Source organism: Loxodonta africana, chromosome 4, assembly GCF_030014295.1.
Source record: "Loxodonta africana isolate mLoxAfr1 chromosome 4, mLoxAfr1.hap2, whole genome shotgun sequence".
Lineage (NCBI taxonomy): Eukaryota > Metazoa > Chordata > Mammalia > Proboscidea > Elephantidae > Loxodonta > Loxodonta africana.
In genome coordinates this window covers 116,973,142-116,997,478 of record NC_087345.1, presented here as the reverse complement: position 1 = coordinate 116,997,478, position 24,337 = coordinate 116,973,142, and the positions used below count along the sequence as shown (strand labels likewise).

At 39.1% G+C, this 24,337-nt stretch overlaps 1 protein-coding gene across 3 annotated transcripts in view; it reads right to left on the bottom strand.

Moving 5' to 3' along the window:
- Nucleotides 1-24,337, bottom strand: part of ABCC9 (ATP binding cassette subfamily C member 9) — a 142,306-nt gene that overhangs the window by 16,587 nt on the left and 101,382 nt on the right. For all 3 annotated transcript variants that reach the window (XM_003405689.3, XM_003405688.4, XM_064284494.1), the window contains one exon: nucleotides 6,346-6,448. In XM_003405689.3, the coding sequence (XP_003405737.1) occupies nucleotides 6,346-6,448 (103 nt within the window). The remainder of the gene's footprint in view (nucleotides 1-6,345; nucleotides 6,449-24,337) is intronic.

Genomic DNA, 24,337 nt, shown 5'->3' with positions numbered 1-24,337 from the left:
CAGGTTGTTAATGAATCTTCCTCCAATCCTGATGCCCCGTTCTTCTTCATATAGTCCAACTTCTCGTATTATCTGTTCAGCATACAGATTAAATAGGTATGGTGAAAGAATACAACCCTGATGCACACTTTTCCTGACTTTAAACCAATCAGTATCAACTGCCTCTTGATCTATGTAAAGGTTCCTCTTGAGCACAATTAAGTGTTCTCAAATTCCCATTCTTCGCAATGTTATCCATAGTTTGTTATGATCCACACAGTCGAATGCCTTTGCATAATCAATAAAACACAGGTAAATACTTGTGAATACCTTCTGGTATTCTTTGTTTTCAGCCAGCGTCCATCTGACATCAGCAATGATATCCCTGGTTCCACGTTCTCTTCTGAAACCGGCTTGACTTTCTGGCAGTTCCCTGTCGATCTACTGCTGCAGTCGTTTTTGAATGATCTTCAGCAAAATTTTGCTTGTGTGTGATATTAACGATATTGTTCTGTAATTTCCACATTCAGTTGGATCACCTTTCTTGGGAATAGGCATAAATATGGATCTCTTCCATTCAGTTGGCCAGGAAGCTGTCTTCCATATTTCTTGGCGTAGACGAGTAAGCACCTCCAGTACTGCATCTGTTTGTTGAAATTTATCAATTGATATTCCATCAATTCCTGGAGCCTTGTTTTTTGCCAATGCCTTCAGAGCAGCTTGGACTTCTTCCTTCAGTACCATTGGTTCCTGATCATATGCCACCTCTTGAAATGGTTGAATATCGACTAATTCTTTTTGGTGTAATGACTCTGTGTATTCCTTCCATCTTCTTTTGATGCTTCCTGTGTCATTTAATATTTTCCACATGTGTTTAACATGCTGAAGTCAAATAATGAAGTTTCTCAAATCGAATCATAGTAATGGGTTGAATAATGTTGCCCTAAAATGCATGTCCACCTGGAACCTCAGAATGTGACCTTATTTGGGAATAGGGTCCATTGCAGATGTAATTAGTTAAGATGAAGTCATACTGGATTAAGGTATGTGTTAAATCCAGTGAATGGTGTCCTTATGAGAAGGCCATATGAAGACACAGAGAAGAGAAAATGATGTGACGATACAGAGAGAAGATGGCCATGTGAAGACAGAGACAGAGGTTGGAGTGATGCAGCTATAAGCTAAGGAACACCAAGGACTGCCAGGAGCCACCAGAAGCTGGGAGAAGCTATGGAAGGATTCTTCCCTGAAATCTTCAGAGTGAACATGGCCCTACCAATACCTTGATTTTAGGCTTCTAGCTGTAAGAGAATAAATGTCGGTTGTTTGAAGTCAAAGTGGCTCATATGTGGGTATTCCTGTCTCTCCTTAAATTAGATCCAAAGATCAAACTGTTGGTAGAGCAATCAATGGGCCCAGCCATGGAGTCAGAGATCTGGGTTTAAATGCCAGCTTTGAGAATACTAGTTAGTGAGCTTGAGCAAATAATTTCCCTCCTTTGAGACTCAGTATCCTCTTTGGAAAATAGAGGAGACACTTAATTCACAGGGATCAAAAGGACTAAGAGTTAAACACCAGTTAGATTTCCCTGCTTTTGTGTGTAAAGGTAGCTTTTTTCTCCCCTGAATGACTTTCACATGTTCGAAGCCAGCTTAAAACTTTGTGTGCATCATAAAACATAAGAGATTGAAAAAGGCACTAAAATTTAATTTCATATTAAGTCCCATGACCTTTACAAAGAAAAAAGAAATTAATTATGAAGAGTTAATCTTTAGAGGCAATAAATTCCACAGAGGTAGTAAATACTTCTTTGATCACTTCTTCTGATGTATCCATTTGTTAATAACTGGCACATCCCAAGCAGATAGTTCATCCTTTTTTCCTCTTTATTTGAAGCAACAGTTACGTGGATGCAGAATCTAAGCAGACTGGGATGCTCATTTAGGCTTTATAAATGACAGTGTCTCCTAAATACTTCTAAAATATTGACAATAATATGAATTCTTTTTAGCCCTCTTGTATGAAGTTAATACTTTTATCTGTATAGTTCTGAATCATAACTTCTTTCAAGTTTGTGAATTCAACACTCCCGTGCAAAAGGAAAGCATTTGATTCCCATGTCCAGCTATAGGTGACATAAAAAAGAGACCTCCTGTCAGGTTTCTAGTGATTCAATGAAATCTATCTATAATGGGATTATAATAAAAACTATAATGCTTTATAAAGCAGATTTGTAAAGAGTAATGGCAACCAAAAAGTCCAGGGTCTCTTTCCTCCACATAGCCATCACATACTCAGTAAATGTCCACAGTGCCATTAAGTGTCTGGGAGAATTTATTAGGGCCTCGAAATTACAAGATCAACATACACCTGTTTATTGTGGAATTTTGAACACACTCAGGGTTGCCCACAAAATAGCTCTGTGTTGTCTCTCTGAGCGCAGACGCTTGTGTAACTTTACCGGTAGGATTATTTTCACTTTAGCCTGTTGACTATAAAGAGGTGTCTGTTTTGTTTTGTTGTTTGCTTCCTGATGTGAACTTTCTTTTATCCTTTCACCATACAGCAAGACAAAGCCTTGGAAAGATAGCCTTTAGATAGAGTTACACAATTTTTGCAAATGGAAACACCGGTGCCAAAGAACTGGAATTGTTTAGTGCAGAGGGATGAAAAGAACACACTGGGCTGAAAAAAGAACGTAAGCAGCATTCAAAGGTTAGGCTGTGGTGACACACTGCACACCATTGCAGCTCACTTTACTTGGCACCTAGAGGAAAAACACTCTCCTTTGGTGCCAAAGCAACCTGGGTGGTCACAGTCTAGCTACTTTTCTGCCAGCCAAATTGTCTTATTCTTTTAGACTCTTGTCCTTTTTTGATTTGAGCATGTTATGATCTTTATTACTTTTTTAATCTAAAAAACGAATGTGAAAGAATATGGCTCAATCTTCCATAGAGAAAACTGTTTACCCAGAGGAAAGGCTCTACTTGCAGTTGTCTTAACTCTTGCTTAACACGAATGGTAAAGAAGTGAGAGCCATATATATATAAAAGATAACGAAAATTGGATAGGGCTCTGGGACCTCCCCAGATTTAACAAAAGGTGTTTTTATTCTGGTATCCCTGTCTTGTTTGTCTTAGGATTGTCTGTCAACGGAAGTCAGTGGCATTGCTTTGGAGAGGTAGAATCAAGGATGAAGAAAAAGGAAAAGGAAAAATAGCCATAGAAAACTATGACAGCAAGCTTTCCTTCCATTACGGAGCTGAGCCCATGAATCAGAGTTGGTGAAATCATCAGATGTAGGTCAGAAAATCCTCCTTGCCTCTTCTGATTTATGCCTAATGTAGTGACCCTCCTTGTACCATTTTAGTTGCATTTCTCTTCTGGGAAATCCAAGGATATTTGCTATAAGCATCTGTGTTAATTTACTTAGTGATATGGCAAAGAATAGGCAAAGGAGGGAGTTCTGTTGATACTGTGAATAAGATCAATGCAGATTTATTGGACCAAATAGAAGTTTTCATTACTCATTTTTTAAGTGAATTACAAGGCAGAAGATGTCCAGCTGTGGGGTTCACAGAGCAGTTCACACCCTAGTCTCTAAGGTCCTGTATCTCAACATTCATTCTGCTGACACATAACAGTTATTTCAAACTGAGATAGTGTTTCCAGTGATGTGGACACGTCCACAGAAGCACAGTAGTAATGAGGTCATTTATATGTGTACAATTGGGAGAAAAGGCTCTATCCTAACAGCAACCCTTTATTAAACTCACTTCACACTCCTCCTGCGGCATATGTTCTTGGGTTATAGTTTTTACATTTGAATGTACATGGTTTTAATGAAAATATACTCAGAACAGAATGAGAGTGAATAGGACTGGTCTTAAGTTGGATGTCTGGGAGTGCCTAGAGGTGTGTGTGTGCGCGTGCGTGCGTGTGTGTGTGTATGCACGCAGGCGTGCGCATACCCACCTAAACTGATTGACATAAACACAACAGGTGAAGGAGACAAATCACACACAAAGGGTTTGGACCTTGACTTTTTTCAGCTGATATGGCTAGGACATTGCAATAAATCAACAAAAGCTTCTTACCAAAATTTACATTTACCAAAAAAACAGAAGCAAAGACCCCTTAATTTTTTGTATTAGTTTCTAAGGGAGAGTTCGGGTAATGAGACTATATAGCAAATCCTGGAAGGATTACAATACTCAGAAAACAAAGTGAAGCCATAATAACAAATAAATAAGGTAGCAGAAATGTCAGTATTTTCTTTAGGCTTTTGCAGATGGAATGGGAATTCTTTTATATTCAGGTAGGTGTGATTGTCTTGTCACGTGCGGGTCAAAGGATTGTGTTGTGAGTCAAACTAAACCAAACCATTCTGAGTTTGTCTGCTGTTCCTTTCTAATTTTCCCTGACTTTCCCTTTCTTGGCAGTCTTAAGGCTCTAATGTCTTGTCTTCTGGCTATAAGAAGACAGCATATGGTTTGCTTGAAGATTCTTGTTAAACACTTGTCCATTAACCTGCCATTAGGAAGTGCTAAACAGCAGAAACAGGAGTTGCCAGGCAGATGCTCACCTCAAGTCCAAAGTAAACACACTTGCCCCCTAAAAAACATGCTTGATCTTCAAGGGTAGGAAAATCAGACACAAGGTAATAACTAACTTTTTTTTTCTCCTTGTGATTTTGGGATATGCTTTCGTTAAGCTATTTCATTATTAATTCTATTACTCAAATGTAAGTTTTTTTTTCTTAGAGAAAATAAAAAATTTAAAAAAAATTTAAAAATACAGAGCTTAAAACCTGGATTTAAGATCTGGATTGAGACTAGAAATAAATCAGAAGAAACACTCCACCTGCCTTTATGTTAAGGAGAAACTGTCCTGTCCCGTCGTAACCCTCACAGCTACCTGGAAGGAATTTCCTATCAACAGCCAATGCTCGTATCTAAAATTTGTGAAATATAATCGTGTTACGTGGCTGAATAGTTGCTACATATAACTAAGATAGTGCAGACAGCTTAATCAAACCAGTGAGAAAGCATGATACCTGGCGTTCACAGGGGTGACCAAGATTCCATATCAATCTGTATCATCAATCAAGTACTCAGATTCTAAAGTGGGCTCCTTCGTTTCAACCCTATCAAATTTGTTTTACCATCCGCCCTCCCTGGCCTGCTGATTTTTGGAAGGAAAGCCTGTATACGGTAGGGATGCATCAGCAATGGGAGTGAGGTTCTTACAATATTGCAGATAGCCCTGCTTGCCCTTTGTGCAAACTAATCGATAATTAGAGGTGCTCTGGTGGCGCAGTGGTTAAAGCAATCAATTGCTAACAGAAAGGTCGGCAGTTCGAAACCAACAGCGGTTCCGCAGGAGAAAGATGTGGCAGACTGCTTCCATAGAGATTTACAGCCTCGGATATCCTGTAGGGTTGCTATGAGTCGGAATCGACTGGATGGCAGTGGTTCAGTGGGCTTAATCGATCATTATTTTAAAACAAAGATTACAGTCAACTCTGCGTTACTACCAATGTAGCTTATTCATGCTGTAGATTACTCAGACTAGTCTGCAAACTCTATCCCCTTCCTTTTTGAAACTTCTTTTTCATCTGCCTCTGACCTCCTACTCTAGTGAGTTGGCTTATGAACCACATACCAGGGTAGGTACGGTCTCCATTTATTTTACTCGTTCATCCATCCATTCAAAAGACATCTATGGGACACATTTGCTAAGTACTGTACTAGGTGACTTACATTATTATTTTTAATCCTTACATTCCCATGATACATATTCTTATTTCTGTCTTACAGATGAAGAGCTGGGACTCAAAGAAATTAATTAGCGTGCTAGACCATGTCTGTGTGATGCCAGCCCTTGTGCTTATTCTCCTGCCTAATACTGGAGAGAAGAAGGCAACAGATGATTAACTGAAGTCTGCTACATTTCAGGGGAATGTGATCCTCCACTGGCTTACAACATAGAAAGTCGCCATCTTTTCCAGGCCTGTCCAGCTCAGGGAAGGAAATAAGAACATCTGTTCATTTGTTAAATTTGGTCTTTTGAAAAAATAAGAATTTGAAGTTATACAAACATTTGCCATTCCATTAACTTATGTAATCTAGAGACTAATGAACACAAAATGAATTTTTGCTTTCGGGGCTATTTGTCTTGCCATTAGCTAAAACATTATGACAAATTTCATTTGTAACATAAACAAACCGGAGCTATTTTAAAGTCCAGAAAATGTGAGCTTAGTGCTGAATCTCAGTGGAAGACTAATTTTTACAACTGTCCCCCTCTTTGCATCAGGCCTTTTCTCTGTTTGGTTTCCATTTCGAAATCATGCAATGAACGTACCGTCCTGACCTCTAGCCATCTGTTGGCAGCTGAGAGAAATAAGTAGGCAATGTTGTTTGTGTCTGTCAGTTCCAGCATACGTTGCTTAAATCTGGTTTCATGCCTGCAGAAAACAAAATATTCTGATGTTAGCCACACAACAGGAGAAATAATAAAAAACAGTCACACTTACTACTATACTATTTACTCAACATAGTGACAAACTGATGGGAGGGGATGGAGAGTAAATGGACTCCTGCTTCAAAACTGCGGTCAGCTGCTACTGCTGTGCTACACCCTTGGTGCAGATGGTGTGGGAGAGCGTTTCCATCCTTTCTCACACCACTGTTAGGAAAAGGAGTCTTCCTGACGGCAAAGTCTTAATATACATCATTTCATAAAGATCCGAATCATTATTGTAGCCACTCTACCTACTCTTTATTGTATTTATTTTGCTTTTCCAAATGACACTGTAGAGTTGAATAAGGAGTGCTGAACGAGAACCAGGGAAGACAAATTATGAATTTTTAAGAAGAATTATCTTTTTGCCTGGCGTTTCTGGGAACAGAAGAAGAAAATTGATGAGATGGAAAGGAATAGAGAATTGGGGCAATGAAGACAGCAAATGTTGTTAAAAAGATGTTTTTATGTCCAAATATTCTAAATTATTTGTAACAATGGTCATTGAGTGAAAGGCATTGTTGGTCTGTAGTACTTACGTGGGCTGATGAAACATACACTTTAGGTATTAATTCCTGACCAAATGAAGTTCATTTTTGGTGCTCAACATAACCAGGACAAATTCTGTGTAACTTGTTTTATAAAGGAAACTGCTAGTAAAAAAATCTTATCCATTTGAATATATGAGCTACTCTCTCTCACATAAAGTCATACTATATGATAAAGAAATATTTTATAAATCACAAAAATAATCTTCATCTTTCAATTATTTTTCCCGAATAAGAGAAACTATGAAAAGCTAGATAATATCATCACAATAACTGGTTTGAAGTTTGAGGGAAACGTCAAATCAACCTTTGCAGCCACAGTTTGTCTTTTGTAGACCTTCCATCCAAGGGTGATGTTTTCAATAAATAGTTAAATTTCATTTGACAGTCCAGCAATGATTTCTGTTTGATAAAAAGTGCCCCAAGTCCCTGAAAATCTTTTTTTTTAAAGTTGCAAAACTTTATAAAAAACCATGACATGTCAAAGAATGAAGAAGTCCTGGGCGGAGTGCTCACTTAGTATCAGATACTTGATAGCTATCCAATCAATTTGATCATTCCAATATGCCAAACCAGATAAATCAGAATAATCCAGTCAGACAGCAACATCTGATCTACACTAATCAAATGATTCAGCAATCGGAGCCAAAGAATTACTTCACTTCATCCTTTGTAGCTTTGAACAAAATGCCATGCACGGGAAGACCTGTGTTAAATGACAACTCACTGGTGTAGGACTAAGCAGACAGAAGAGCATGCCTAACTTCCCAATGACCCTTTTGAATATGAATATAGTGAATAATTAAGAGGGAGGGGGGTCCCAGGGTTATAAGAATTTACTGAGTTAGCAAAGGTGTACTGTAAAGAGATACATATAAAAAAAAAAAAAGTAAGGTTTTTTCTTTCTCTACTTGCATGATAGGCATATTTTCAACCACTCATTCAGAAACATTAAGCAAGCATTAGCTCTAATTAAGACAGTACGCTATATACTGGGGATATACATATGAATAATGTATGACCTCTGCTTTGATGAGCTCACTGTATAGTGAAAGATATGAACACAATATTAATAAGTAAGGATGGTGCAACACAGTACCCAGTGATAATGGCCATACGCACAAAATTCTACAGGAACATAAAGGAAAGGAACGGCTTGCACTGACCAGAGGATGAGGATGGTAGGGAATGGTGGGTAGAAAGAAGGGTTAAGCAAGGTTTCACCAAGGGCAGGGAAGATGGTCTGAGTGAAGCTTTTAGGGATGAGCTGAATTTTTCAGGTGAGCAAGGAGCTCTGGTGGTGTTCAGTGGTTAAAAGCTCAGCTGCTAACCAAAAGGTCGGTGGTTCGAATCCACCAGCTGCTCCTTGGAATCCTATGAGGCAGTTCTACTCTGTCCTATAGGGTCACTATGAGTTGGAATTGACTTGACGGCAACAGATTTGGTTTTTGGTTAAGGAAGGAAAAGTCCTTTAACGCTGAGGAAACAACTTGAGCAAAGGCAAGGAAGCAAGAGAACTCATGTTTAGGGGCTGCAGACAGGTTCCTCTCCTTTGAGGACTATGGTGATGAGAGAGTGGAGATGGGGCCAGTTGGATCAAAGCCAGTGGACTCCATCTGAGACTAACATCAAACAATTTATTGTGACAAAGTGCTTTGTCTGGGACTTTTGTTACTGTCCCTTTAGTTTGGGGATATTATTTCAGAGGCACTCATAAAGAGTTTGTAAATGGAGTTGGCAACAATTTGAAGCAGCAATGAACGGGGAGGGGTGAAAATGCAGTGAACATTCTTTCTGTGTGTTTCTATTTGGCAAGAAACCTTCTGTTTTCCTAATGGAAACTTTGACACACTCAGTCTGTATCTTTTCATCCACATCCAGCTCATCTTCTGAAAATTCTTAGACCTTTATTCTGTCAGACCAAAAAAAAAAAGGAAAGGTCACTGAAGTCTTAGTCTAATTTAACTGTGGTACTTTCATGGTAAACTACTTGAGGGAGTTCATTGCTTCATCTGAGTACAGCGTGAACACTGAGTACAAGGGAGAAAAAGCAGTCTAATCAGTAAATGCTAACTTTCCAAAAGAGCCTGAGACTCTGGGGACTTCTGGTAGCTTGCAAGAAAGGAACAAATGGATGGAAAAGAACATGTTTGATTCTTGACCACAAGTACCAAAATGCAAAGTGTCTAAAAATGTATCCATAGCAGCAGGAGCTCAAAAAGGTTTTCTTTTCTTTTGGTTTAAAATTCCGATGTGTGTAGTATTTAATATTTTCTTTAACAACACACTTTGGAAGGTCTAAATCTGGATGAGTATGATGCAGGTACTTCTAGATAGAGGCTGGGTTGTCTTTTGTTTTCTCCAATAACAATGTAAGCATTGAAGCTAACATCGAGTGGTGCAGTGGCTAAGTGCTCAGCTGTTAACCAAAAGGCTGGTAGTTCTAACTCACCAGCTGCTCCTCAGGAGAAAAATGTGGCAGTCTGCTTCCATAGAGATTACAGCCTTGGAAACCCTTTGAGGTAGTTCTACTCTGTCCTACATGGCTGCTACTGAGTCGAAATTGACTTGATGGCAATTATAACAGCCACTTAGAATTTTTCTTAACGTAAAATTAAGAATTTTTGTTGTTGTTAGTTATTGTTGAGTTGATTTCGACTCATGGAGACCCCATGTTTGTAGAGTAACACTGCTATATACGGTTTTCAAGACTGTGACTTTTCGGAGGTAGATTGCCAGGCCTGTCTTCCAAGGAGCCCCAGGTGGATTTGAACTGTCAACTTTTTGGCTAGTAGTTGAGAACTTAACTAACTGTTTGTGCCACTCTGGGACTTAAAAAAAAAAATTAGGACTAGTAATGGTAAATTCAGATCATGTGTCTAGTGAAGGAAGTAAAAGAAAAATCTGAGCCAATTCCTTCTTTCATTCTCTTTCTCATTTCCTTCAAGATGCTTTACTTGATTCTTGTCCTCATCACAATCAGAAGATGACCTTAACTTGTCCTTCAGGGAGAAAATAGAGGCTGTCATATGTTGAACTCATCAACTTCCTTCTGCACCACCTACCAGCTTGCCTGAATCCATGCACACCTTTCCTTAACTTCACAGAGGAGCTATGTACCAGATCTTGTTCAAGGTGAGATGAGCTTTCCATCTGAGCACTTGAACTCATTGCTGCTGATCTTCCATGAAAGTCGTCCCACCCTACCTACATTTCCACTTCTTCCCTTCAGCCTTTAAAAATGTCTAACTCATTACTCTTAAAAACAGAAATACAAACCATAAAAACTCCTTTCTTTAATTAGCCCTCCAACTCCTTCCTATCTTAGAGAAATTTCTTGAAAGAATACCTTCCCTTGCCATCTCCATGTTCTGATTTACAGTTAATTCTTCAGCTGTCTGACTTCAATCCTCTCCACGTCACTATAACTGTTCTTGTTAAGGTTACTAATAGCTTCATGGATGCCATACCCAATGGGCAATTTTAATTCCTTATTTATTCTACTTCTTTCCTCTTTTCAGTAGCATCTACCATTCAACTTCTTCTTAAAATGCTCACTTGATTTAACTTCAATGACACCACATCACAGTTGATGTCAACAGTGAGATAAGCACTGGTTAGTCAAATGTAAAAAGAGGTTGGGGATGGAGAGGTAATGTAGCCTAGCTTACTTCTGCAGCATACACCTAAGAGGATCAGCTTTGTTTAAAGAGTCAGCAATTGGCTGATCATAATTTCCAATAGATAGTTTTTATCTGCCTGCTCATTAAGTCCTGGTATTCTGCAACTTTTGTCTAAGCCCGTTTTTTCTCTGTCTACTCCCACTCTTGACAATCAAATCCATGGCCTGAACTTTAAATAATATCCTTAAATGGATGATACTTAAGCCTGTTATCTTCAGTTCTGAGCTATTTCATAAAATCAGACCTATATACCCAACTGACTATATACAATCTACACCTGGATATCTCATCAGCAACCTCAGTCTGTTCATAACTGAGCTCTTTATTTTTTTTTCCCAATTCTCTGTTTCCTCTTGAGTTCTCTAACTTGACAAATTGTACTGATTCATGGAAATCAGAAACCTAGAAGGAATCATCTTCAACTTCTCCCTCAACCTTGTTCCTCACATTCAATTAGTCCCTAAATTGCACTGGACCCATTTCCAAAATAGTCTTCAAATCTGTACTGTTCTCTCCACTCCTCAGTTCCTGCTTTAGCTAGCTTTTGTCATCTCTCACCTGGACCCCTGTAACAGTCTCCTGATAGCTTCTTTACTTTACCCTCAAAAACAACAAACCAACCCATTGCTGTTGAGTCGACTCCAACTCATAGCGACACTATAGGACAGAACTGCCCCACAGGGTTTCCAAGGAGCAGCTGGTGGATTTGAACTGCCAACCTCTTGGTTAGCTGCTGAGCTATTAACCACTGTACCACCGGGGGCTCTCCTTTACCCTTCCATTACCACTGAGTAGATTTCAACCCCTAGTGATCTTATATACTCTCAACTATCCCCAATTCATCCTTCACAGAACATCACAGTCATCCTGATGAACAAAACTCTGATCATGTTAAAAATCCTTCAGTGATTCCTAAATATGGAAATAATAAAGTCCAAGTTCTTTAAAAGAACATATTCTATGCCTTTTATCTACTGGCCTCCACTTAGTTTTTCGAGCTTTGTCCTGATAACTACCCTCTTTGTACTCTATGTTCCAACCATACTGGACTCTAAATTCTATATAAAATAGAAATTTCCATACTTTTTCATATCTGTTATGTCTGTTTGAATACTATTATCCCCTTTATCTGCCAGGTGAACTACTCACCATTGGAAGATTTGTTACTGAATAAATAATTATCTCCTTGTTCCTTTGAGACAGTGTTAACCTGCCCTCTGCTACAACTGCGTCTTGCAATACACACTATAGGGCATACTGCATTCTTATTTTTTTAATCCACTCTCTCACTAGGCTGTGCACTCCTTAGGGCAGAGCCCATGCTAGCCACTCAGTCAATATTTTTCTTGAGCCAGGCATTGTTCCAAGTGCTGATGATACAAAATTGAGTATAAAAGGCCTGCTTTCATAAGGCATACATTCTAGTTGGCAGGGATAGATAATAAACATGTAAGCAGATAAAAAAAATAAGATAGTTCAAAATACTCAGATAAATACAACAAAGAAAACAAATATAATTACATGGCAGGCAGGTGGCAAGTAATGCCACCTTTAGCTGGCGTGGACAGGAAAGGCTTTATCTTTTTAGACTTTGCATATTCACAGCAAGAGCAGTACCTGGATGAGGCAGAGACAACATGGTGCTATAGACAGATGCACCACGCTGTCCTTCTATAGCAAAGAACCAAAAAACTAGGTAAAACAGTTACAATTGTTAATCCTGGAACCCTAAGCATCAGATGGAGGAAAAAACAACTCAACCAAGCACCAAATGGAGTAAGAAACTGAAAAAGAACAGAGAACGAGGACAGCAACAGAGTGAAGGTCCCTACAAGCTAAGGTGGCTTCGTGTGCTGTCCCGGCTGCATTGTGATGGGCTGTGCCACACTGCTCAGCTTGGGAGTTGCTGGCACACAGATTCCCCAGTCCACACTGCCACACTGGTGGGCTCCCTTGGGGCATTTTTTTCTTCATTTTTCTCAGTTTCTTGCCTCTCTCTAACATCCTTTCTCTCCTTTCTCCCAAACACCTGGCCATGTATGCTGTCTATGCTGCTTTTTGATGGGCTGGGCCACAGTGTTCAGCTGGGGAGATGCCGGCACGTGACTTTCCCAGTCCACACTGCCATGCCGTTAGGCTCTCTCAGGGCATTTTATTTATTTATTTTTATTTTTGGCTTCTGTTTCTCTCTTACACTCACTTAACTCCACACATCACATCCTCCCCATTCCCTCCTGCCTAACTGCATCATGTGCTGAGCACCACACCCCTGAGGAGCACAGGTGCAGACCACTGGACCCCATCCTGCACTGCCCAAGGCCCTGCCCTGTCGGCCCCAGTATGTGCCAGAAATGACCCATCCCCTTCCCTTCCCTTCTGCTGGACCTGCCCTGCTGCACCATAGCTGAGTGACTGGCCCTGCCCACCTGGACACAGATGAACAAACAACAAAGAACGCCCATCCCACCTTCCCAAACATAACCAAATAAAACAAAAAAACACGATGAAGCAAACAAATTTACAATCAATAAATGAAGAAAATAATTCCTGAATGTCCTAAAGACAGCAGACAATATTTATCTATCTATATAAAAGGACAGGATGGCTCCAGAAAGTACCCAAAATAAGATACCAAATGACCTTCTGGTAGAAGAAAAGGTACTGGAACTACCTGATAGGGAATTCAAAATTCTAATATTCAGAGCTCCCCAAAAGATGAAGTAAAACACAGACAAAATCATGGAAAATACAAACAAAATCATGGAAAAGACAGACAAAACAATGGAAGAATTCACAAAAATAATACAGAAACAAATGTTAAAATTAACAACTAGAAATCATACAAAAACATCAATTAGAAATCCAAAAGATAAACAAGATTTCAGAAACAGACAGTGCCATAGAGGGTTTAGGAGCAAATGTGAAACAGTGAAAGACAGGATCAGTGAAATTGAAGACGAATCCTTGGATACCAGTTTGTCTGAAGGAAAATCAGAGAAAAAAAAAATGAAGAAACTCTGAGAATGATGTGGGATGCAATCGAAATGCAAAAATTTGCATGTGGTCAGAATTCCAGAACAGGAGGAGAAAACAGAAAATGCAGACAGGATCATTGAAGATTTGCTGACAGAAAACTTCCCTAATATCATGAAAGGTGAAAAGCTGGCCATCCAAGAAGCTCAACAAACCCCATACAAGATAGATCTCAAAAGAAAAACACCAAGACATATCATAATCATACTCACTAAAACCAAAGACAAAGAAAGAATCTTGAGAGCAGCTTGAGAAAAACAAAAAGTCACAAAGGCAAAACAGTAAGATTAAGCTCTGATTACTCGGAAGAAACCATGCACAAAAGAAAGCAATGAGATGACACATATAAAACCTTGAAAAAAAAATTACCAACCAAGAATAACATATGCTGCAAAACACTTGCTCAAATATCATGGTGAAATTAGGACATTTTCAGACAAACAGATTAAGGGAATATGTAAAAGTCAAACCAAATTTAGCAAGAATTAATAAATGGAGTCCTTTAGTTAGAAAATCAGCAACATCAGACAACAGCCTGAATCTAGGATGCAAAACTGCATCAGCCAGATGCCAACTTAGGTAATGAACTCTCAAGGATAAAACAAAACTAAAACCTTTACAACAGGGACCTAGAGAGGTCAATCTGTAAATGACAACTATGTTGGAACAATAAAAGAGGGAATAAACAATGTAGGTATAGAATTTTCAAATGGAAAGGAAGTCAAGGCAATATCAAGCAGTAAAAGACTGGTTCAAATTTAGGAATATAGGGGTCAATTTCAAGGTAACTACAAAGAAAGTTAACAAACCTACTCATCAAAATAAAGAAGAAAAACATAGTGTGGGTAAGAAAAATCTACAAAAACAAAAGAAATGAAAAAAAAAAAAAAATCCACAAACAAAAGGAATTCCGCACAGGAGAGTAAGAGGAACAAAGAAAACATCAGCACCACAAAAAAAAAAAAAAAAAAAAGCACTACAAAATGACAGTGATTTATCCACATCTATCAGTAATTACACTGGTCAACCAACCTGACCTCATAGACATACATATAAACACTACATCCGACAGCAGTAAAGTACATTTCTTTTCCAACACACATGAAATGTTCTCCAGAATAGACCACATCTTAGGGCACAAGGCGACCCTCAACAAAATCCAAAATATCTTCTCTGATCATAACTCCTTTAAAGTAGAAATTAACGACAGGAAGAGCAAGGAAAAAAATTCAAATATATGGAAACTGAATACTACCCTGCTTTAAAACCACTGGTTAATAGAATAAATCAAAGATGGAATCAAACAATTCCTAGAATAAAATGAGAATGAAAACATGTCATACCAAAACCTTTGGGACACAACAAAGGCAGTGGTCAGAGGACAATTTACGGCAATAAACACACATCAAAAAAGAAGAAAGGGACAAAATCAAAACATTAGCTACACAACTCGAACAAATAGAAAACAGCAGAGGAAGCCCACAACCACCAAAAGAAAGGAAGTAATAAAGATCAGAGCAGAAATAAATGAAAACAGAGAATAGAAAAACAATGGAAAGAATCAAAAAGACCAAAAGTTTGTCGTTTGAAAGGATCAACAGAATTGATGAACTACTGGCCAAACTGTCAAAAGAAAAACAGGAGAGGATGCAAATAACCCAAATAAGAAATGAAATGAGGTACATTACAACAGACCCAACTGAAATAAAAAAAGACCATAACAAAATACTATGAAAAACTATACTCCAACAAATATGAAAACCTAGAGACAATGGACACCACGCTTGGTAAAGTAGAGGGTCAGCAAAAAAGAGGAAGACCCTCAGCAAGATGAACTGACACAGTGGCTGCAACAATAGGCTTAAGCATAATAACGATTGTGAGGATGGTGCAGAACTGGGCAGTGCTTCCTTTTGTTGTACATAGGGTGGCTATGAGTCAAAACTGATTTGACAGCACCTAACGACGACAACAACAGAGGAAATGGACAAATTTCTAGAAACACACTACCTACCCAAACTAACACCAACTGAAGATGAAAATCTGAACAGACTTATAACAAGAGAAGACATTGAAAAGGTAATTTAAAGAAGGTTCCAACACCAAAAATAGTCCTGGCCCAGATGGCTTCACTGGAGAATTCTACCAGTTAGAGAAGAGCTTACACCAGTACTACTCAAACTATTTCAGAACATAGAAAAGGACAGGATACTTCTGAATTCATTCTATGAAGCCAGCATAACCCTGATACCAAAACCAGGCAAAGACACCACAAAAAAAAAAAAAGAAAGAAAATTACAGACCAATATCTCTCATGAATATAGATGCAAAAATTCTCAACAAAATTCTAGCCAATAGAATTCAGCATCATATCAATAATGATAATAATACACCACACCCAACGGGATTCATGCCAGGTATGCAAAGATGGTTCGACATTAGAAAATCAATCAACATAATCCACCACATAAATAAAAGAATCACACGATCATTTCAATTGATGTAGAAAAGGTATTTGACCAAGTCCAACTTCCATTCCTGATAAAAACTCTCAATAAAATAGGTATAGAAGGGAAATTCCTCAACATAATAAAGGGCATCTATACAAAATCAACATCATTCTTAATGGAGAGAGGCTGAAAACATTCCCCTTGAGAACAGGAAAAAGACAAGGGCACCCTTTATTAAAAAAAAAAATAAAAATTTACCACTCCTATTTAACATTGCACTCAAAGTCCTAGTTAGAGCAGTAAGACAAGAAAAAGAAAGGGCATCCAAATTGGTAATGAAGTAAAACTGTCAGCTAACATGGCACTATAGACAGAAGCACCACACCGTCCCTCCACAGCAAAGACCTGAAAAGCTAAGTAAAGCAGAGACAAACATCAGTCCTGGAACCCTAAGTGTCAAATGAAGAAAGAAAGAACTCAACCAAGCACCAAAAGGAATAAGAAACTGATAGAGAACAGAGATGGAGGAGAGGTACAAGCAGAGGTCCCTTATCAAGTAGTGTAGCATGGATTCGCCATCTTGGACTCCTGTTGGAGATCGGTGGTCAGGGAGTAGGGGAAAGCAGTTTCACAGAGCTCCCAGCAGGAGACAGAGCACCCAGTAACCAGCAATACACGCTTTCCCACCCCTCACCCTTCTTCCTCCTGCTCAGCCTCTGCCACTTTCCAGCGGGCTGAGGTTGCTCTGCTGGCCGGGAGATGCCTGCTTCATGCTGATTGAATTTGCCCCACCCATACTGGCTAGCTCCTTCAGTGCCATTTTGTTGTTGCTAGTATTACTTTTTTCTGCTTCTTTTGGTTCCTTACCTGCCTCTCACCTCCTCCACATGCTTTCTCTCAAATACCTGGCTCCGTGTGCCATCTTTGTTTCTTCTTGACAGGCTGTGAAGTGCCTCTTAGCTGGGGAACTGCTTCCCCAGTGCATGCTGCTATGCTGGTGTATCCCCAGGGCTTTTTTTGCTTTGCATTGTTTTCTTTTTCTTTTCACAGCTTGGGAGCCCCTTCTAGCTGGGCTGTACTGCGTGGCTTAGGAACCACTTTCCCGGTGTGCTTAGCTGCATTGGTGGGATCCCTGGGGGGCATTTCTTTTTCTTTCTTTCCTTTTTGTCTTTCTTCATTTCTCAGTTTCTCGTCTGTCTCTACTTACTTTCTTTTCCTGCCTCCTGAATACCTGGTGCTGTGTGTCATCTCTGCCCCTTCTGGCCAGGCTGTACTGCATGGCTTGGGAGCCACTACCCCGGTCTTCGCAGCCACACTGGTGGGGTCCCTGGTGGCTTTTTTTTTCTCCCTTTCATTTTTTATTATACTTTTTTCTTTTACATTTTTCCTTTTTGTTCTTCTTCATTTCTCAGTTTCTCTTCTCTCTCTATTTACCTTCTTTTCCTGTCTGCTGAATAACTGGTGCTGTGTGCCATCTCCGCTCCTTCTAGATGGGCTGTGCCCCAAGGCCTGGGAGCCATTTCTCTGGTCACCAGTGGGGTCCCTGGGGGCATTTCTTTTCTATTTTTTAATGTTTATTTATTTCTATTTTCCTTTATGTTTTCTTCATTTCTTGGTTTCTAACCTCTCCACTCCAACAGCAAGCTCCCTCAGCACTTTTTTTTGGCTCCTATTTCTCTCTCCTCACTCTTTCCTTTCCCATACCCATCTTAGCTCCACATATCACAACCTCCCCCTCCCTCCTGCCTACCTGTACCATGCACTGAACATCACACCCCCAAGCAGCACAGACATGGCCTGCCAGAGCCTGCCCTGCACTGACTCCAGCCTGCCCTGTCAGGCCCAGAGCATGTCAAAAACAACCCAGCCCACTCCCTCCACTTCAGCTGGACCTGCCCTACTGCACTAGAGCTGAGCGGCTGGCCCTGCCCATTGGACAAGGAGGTGAAAAGTATCGTGCCCACAGACAAGCAAAAAACAAAGAACCCACAGCCTGCCTGTTCAGACATAACCAAATAAAACAAGAAGGCAGGATGAAACAAGCAAATCTACAATCAATAAGCAAAGAAAATAACTACTGAATGTCCCAATATGAAAACATAAGAGAAAAAAAAAAAAAAAAAAACCCACGACAGGATGGTTCCAATAGGGATCCAAAATAAAACACCAGATGACTTCTCAGTTTATGAAAAGGCACTAGAACTACCTGATAGGGAATTCATATCTTTAATTTTAGAGCTATCCAAGAGTTGAAGCAAAAAGCAGACAAAAATGAGGAAAAAATAGACAAATTTATGGAAAATACAAACAAAACAATGGAAGAATTCAGGAAAATAATACATGAACAAAAAGTCAAAAATAAATTCACAACTAGAAATCATACAAAAACAATTAGAAATTCAAAAGATAAACAACAAGATTTCAGAAATGGATAGTGTCATAGAAAGTCTGATGAGCAAGTTTGAAACACTGGAAGACAGGATCAGTGAAACTGAAGGCAAATACTTGGATACCACTTTGAGAAAAATCAGAAAAAAAAGAACGAAGAAACCTTGAGAATTTTGTGGGATACAATCAAAGGCAAAAATTTGCGAGTGATTGGGGTTCCAGAACAGGAACAGAAAACACAGAGAAGATCACTGAAGAACTGCTGACAGAAAACTTCCCTAATATCATGAATGATGAAAAGCTGGCCATCCAAGAAGCTCAACAAACCTCATATAGGATAGACCCCGAAAGAAAATCACCAAGGCATATCATAATCACGCTTGCTAAAACCAAAGACAAAGAAAGAATCCTGAGAGCAGCTTGAGAAAAACAAAGTCACATATAGAGGGGAAACAATAAGACTAAGCTCTGATTACTCGGCAGAAACCATGCTGTCAAGAACAATGGGATGACATATACAAAACCTTGAAAGAAAAAAAAATTGCCAACCAAGAATACTATATCTTGCAAAACTCCATTCAAATATAGTGGTGAAATTAGGCCATTTCCAGGTAAACAGAAATTAAGGGAATATGTAAAAACCAAATGAAACTTACAAGAATTATTAAAGGTAGTCCTTCAGTTTGAGAACAAACAACATCAGGCAATAGCCTGTATCTAGGATGCAAAATGCACCAGCCAGACATCAACCTAGGAAATGGATTCTCAAGGACTATTCAAAACCAAAAGATTTACAATAGGGAACCAGAGAAGTTACTCTGTAAATGATAACGACATCAGAACAATAAAAGAGGGAATACACGGTGTAGGTACAGAACTTTCTAATGGAGAGGAAGGCAAGGTAATACCAAGTAATAATAGACTGGTTCAAACCTAGGAAAACAGAAAAAACCAAACCTAGTTCTGTCGAGTCAATTCCGACTCATAGCAACCCTATAGGCCAGAGTAGAACTCCCCCACAGAGTTTCCAAGGAGTGCCTGGCAGATTTGAACTGCCGATCCTTTGGTTAGCAGCCGTAGCACTTAACCACTACACCACCAGGGTTTCCCAAACCTAGGAAGATAAGTGTAAATTTCAAAGTAACTGCAAAGAAAGTTAACAAACCTACTCATCAAAATAAAGAAGAAAAACATAAAGTCTCAATAAAAACAAAATCTACAGATAGAAGAGAAATGAAAAAAAAAATCCACAAATAAAAGAAATTCAGCACAGGAGAGTAAGAGGAACAAAGAAAATGTCTGTACCACAAAAAAAAAAAAAAAAAAATTAAGATCTACAAAATGAAAGCAATAAACTCACACCTATCAATAATTAAACTGAAGATAAACGGCCTAAATGCACCCATGAAGAGACAGAGAGTGACAGAATGGATAAAAAACACAAGATCCATCAGTACTCTGTCTACAAGAGACACACCTTAGAAACAAAGACATAAATTTACTAAAAATCAAAGGATGGAAAAAAATATATCAAACAAATAGCTACCAAAAAACAGCAGGAGCTGCAATACTAACCTCAGGTAAAGTAGACTTTAAAACAAAAACCACCATAAAAGACAAAGACAATCCATCATAAAGACATAACCATAATAAATATCTACACAGCCAATGACAAGGTTCCAAAATACATAAAACAAACTCTTACAGCACTGAAAAGAGAAACTTACAGTTCCACAATAATAGTAGGAGACTTCAACACACCACTCTCAGTAAAGGTCAGAACACCTAGAAAGAAACTCAACAAAGATACGGAAGAGCTAAAGGACACAATTAGCCAACTTGATCTCATAGACATATATAGAACACTCCACCCAACAGCTGCAAAGTACACATTCTTTTCCAATGCACACAGAACGTTTTCCAAAATAAACCACATCTTAGGCCACAACAATGATGAATCTGTGAAGCATCTCAACATGGATGAATCTGGAAGGCATTATGCTGAGTGAAGTAAGTCAATCACAAATGGACAAATATTGTATGAAACCACTACTACACAATTAATGAAAAGGTTTACACACAAAAAGAATCAATCTTTGATGGTTATGAGGGAGGGGAGAGGTGGGAATGGAAAAACACTAAATAGACAATAGGTAAGCGGTAACTTTGATGAAGGGTAAAATAGTACGCAATACTGGGGAAGCCAGCACAACCTGTACAAGGCAAGGTCATGGAAGCTCCACAGACACATCCAAACTCCCTGAGGGACTGAAGTGCTGGGCTGAGGGTTGTGAGGACAATAGCCTCAGGAAACATCTAGCTCAATTGGCATAACAGAGTTTATAAAGAAAATGTTCTAAATTCTACTTTGGTGAGTAGCATCTGGGTTCTTGAAAGCCTGGAGTGGCCATCTGGGATACTCCACTGGTCTCATCTCTTCGGGAGCAAGGGAGAACAAAGAAAACTAAAGATACAAGGGAAAGATTAGTCCAAAGGACTAATGGACCACATCTACTACGGCCTCCACCAGACAGAGTCCAGTACAACTACATCCTGCCTAGCTACCACCACTGACTGCTCTGACAGGGATCACAATAGAGGATCCTGGACAGAGTTGGAGAAAAATGTAGAACAAAATTCTAACTCACAAGAGAAGACCAGACTTACTGGTCTGACACAGACTTGAGAAACCCCAAGAGTATGGCCCCCAGACACCCTTTTAGTTCAGTAATGAACTTACTCCTGAGTTCACCCTTCGGCCAAAGATTAGGCAGGCCCATAAAATAAAACGAGACTAAAGGGGCACAACAGCTCAGAGTCAAGGACTAGAAGGCAGGAGGGGACAAGAAAGTTGGTAACAGGGAACCCAAGATCAAGAAGGAAGGGTATTGACATATCATGGGGTTGTTAACCAATATCATAAAATGATATGTGTACTATTTAACGAGAAACTAGTTTGTTCCGCAAAATTTCATCTGAAGTACAATTTAAAAAAAGTAGTAAAACTGTCCCTATTTGTAAATCATATGATAGTATATATACAGAACCCAAAAGAATCCATGATAAAATTACTGGATCTAACAGAGATTCATCAGAGTAGCAAGATACAAGATAAACATACAAAAATCAGTTGGATTCCTATACACCAATAAAGAGATCTATGAAAAGGAAATCAGGAAAACAACAACATTTATAATAGCTCCTAAAAAAATCAAATACTTAGGAATAAATCTAACCAGAGATGTAAAAAACCTAAACAAAAAAAAAAAAGAAAAGAAAACTACAAAACAGTACTGCAAGAAATCAAAAGCCCTACCAAAAATGGAAAAACATACCATGCTCATGGATAGGTAGACTCAACATTGTCAAAATGTCAATTATGCCCAAAGCAATCTACAAATACAATGCAATCCTGATCTAAATACCAACAGCATCCTTTAAAGAGCTGGAAAAACTAATCAATAACTTTACACGGAAAGGGAAGTGGTCCCGGACAAGTAAAGCACTATTGAAGAAGAATAAAGTAGGAGAACTGGCACTACCTGACCTCAGAACCTACTAAACAGCTATGGTAGTCAAAACAGCATGGTACTGGTACAACAAGAGACACATTGAGCAATGGAACAGAATTGAAAACCCAGATATAAATCTGTCCATCTATGGTCACCTGATCTTCAACATAGGCCAAAAGTCCATCAGATGGGGAAAAGACAGTCTTTTTAACAAATGGTGCCGGCAAAACTGGATGTCCATCTGCAAAAAAGGGAAACAGTGCCCATACCTCACACCATACACAAAAACTACTTCAAAATTGATCAAAGACCTAAATATAAAACCAAAACCAATAAAGATCACAGGAAGAAAAAATAGGGTCAACACTAGAGGCCCTATAGTACAGCATAAACAGGATCCGAACAATAAGTAACATTACACAAACACCCGAAGTCAATCTAAGTACCTGGGATCTTCTAAAAATTAAACACTTATGCTCATCAAAAGACTTCACCAAAAGAGCAAAAAGAGAACATACGGATTGGGAGAAAAATTCTGGCTGTGACAAATCTGACAAAGGTCTAATCTTTATAATCTACAGGAAAATCCAACACCTCTACAACAAAAAGACAATCTAATTAAACGGGCAAAGTTATGAACAAATACTTCACCAAAGAAGACATTTAGGTGGCTAACAGACACATGAGGAAATGCTTGCAATCACTAGCCATTAGAGAAATGCAATTCAAAACCACGATGAGATACCATCTCACCTCGACATTACAGGCATGAATCAAAAAAACAGAGAATAACAAACGTTGGAGAATCTGCAGGAATACTGGAACTCTTACACACTGCTGGTGGGAATGCAAAATGATACAATCATTTTTGAAAATGATATGGCGCTTCCTCAAAAAGCCAGAAATAGAAATACCATATGATCCAGCAATCCCCCTCCTAGGAATATATCCTAGAGAAATAAAATTGATCACATGAATCTAATATGCAGAACGATGTTCACTGCAGCATTATTCACAATTGCAAAAAGATGGAAACAAACTAAGTGCCCATCAACAAATGAATGGATGAACAAACTACGGTACATACACACAGTGGAATATTACACAACAATAAAGAACAATGACGAATCTGCAAAACATCTTACGACATGGATGCATCTGGAGGGCATTATGCTGAGTGAAATAAGTCAATCACAAAAGGACAAATAATGCACGAGGGCACTATTATAAAATATGAAAAGGCTTACACCCGAAAAGAAACAATTTTTCATGGTTATGAAAGAGGGGAGGGAAAAATACTAAGTAGACAATAGATAAGTGGTAACTATGGTGAAAGGTAAGACATTACACAATACTGGGGAAGTCAGCACAACTTGTACAAGGAAAGGTCATGGAAGCTCCATAGACACATCTAAACTCCCTGAGGGACCGAATTACTGGGTTTAGGGAAGGGGAACATGGTTTTCGGGAGCATCTAGCTCAATTGGCATAACATAGTTTATAAAGAAAATGTTTTACATCCTACTTTGGTGAGTAGCGTCTGGGGTCTTAAAAGCTTGCGAGCGGCCATCTAAGATACTCCACTAGTCTCATCCTGTCTGAAGCAAGAGAGAATGAAGAAAACCAAAGACACAAGAGAAAGATTAGTCCAAAGAATCACAACTACCACAGCATCTACCAGACTGAGTCCAGCACAACTAGATGGTGCCTGGCTACCACCACAGACTGTTCTGACAGGGATCACAATAGAGGGTCCCGGACACAGCTGGAGAAAAATGTAGGATAAAATTCTAACTCACACTCACACACATACACACACACACACACACACACACGAAAGATGAGACTGGTGGTCTGAATGAGGCTGGAGAAACCCTAAGAATATGGCCCATGGACTTCCTTTTAGCTCTGTACTGAAGTCACTTCTGAGGTTCATCGTTCAGCCAAAGATTAAACAGGTCCACACAATAAAATGAGACTAAATGGGCACACCGGCTGAGAGGCAAGAACAAGAAGGCAGGAGGGGACAAGAAAGCTGGTAATGAGGAACCCAAGTTTGAGCAGAGGTGAGTTTTGACAAGTTGTGGGGCTGGCTACCAATGTCACAAAACAACATGTGCATTAATCGTTTAATGAGAAACTAATTTACTCTGTAAACTCTCATCTAAAATGTGATAAAAAAAAAAAGAGCAGTACCTTGCATATGTTCAATACTCAAA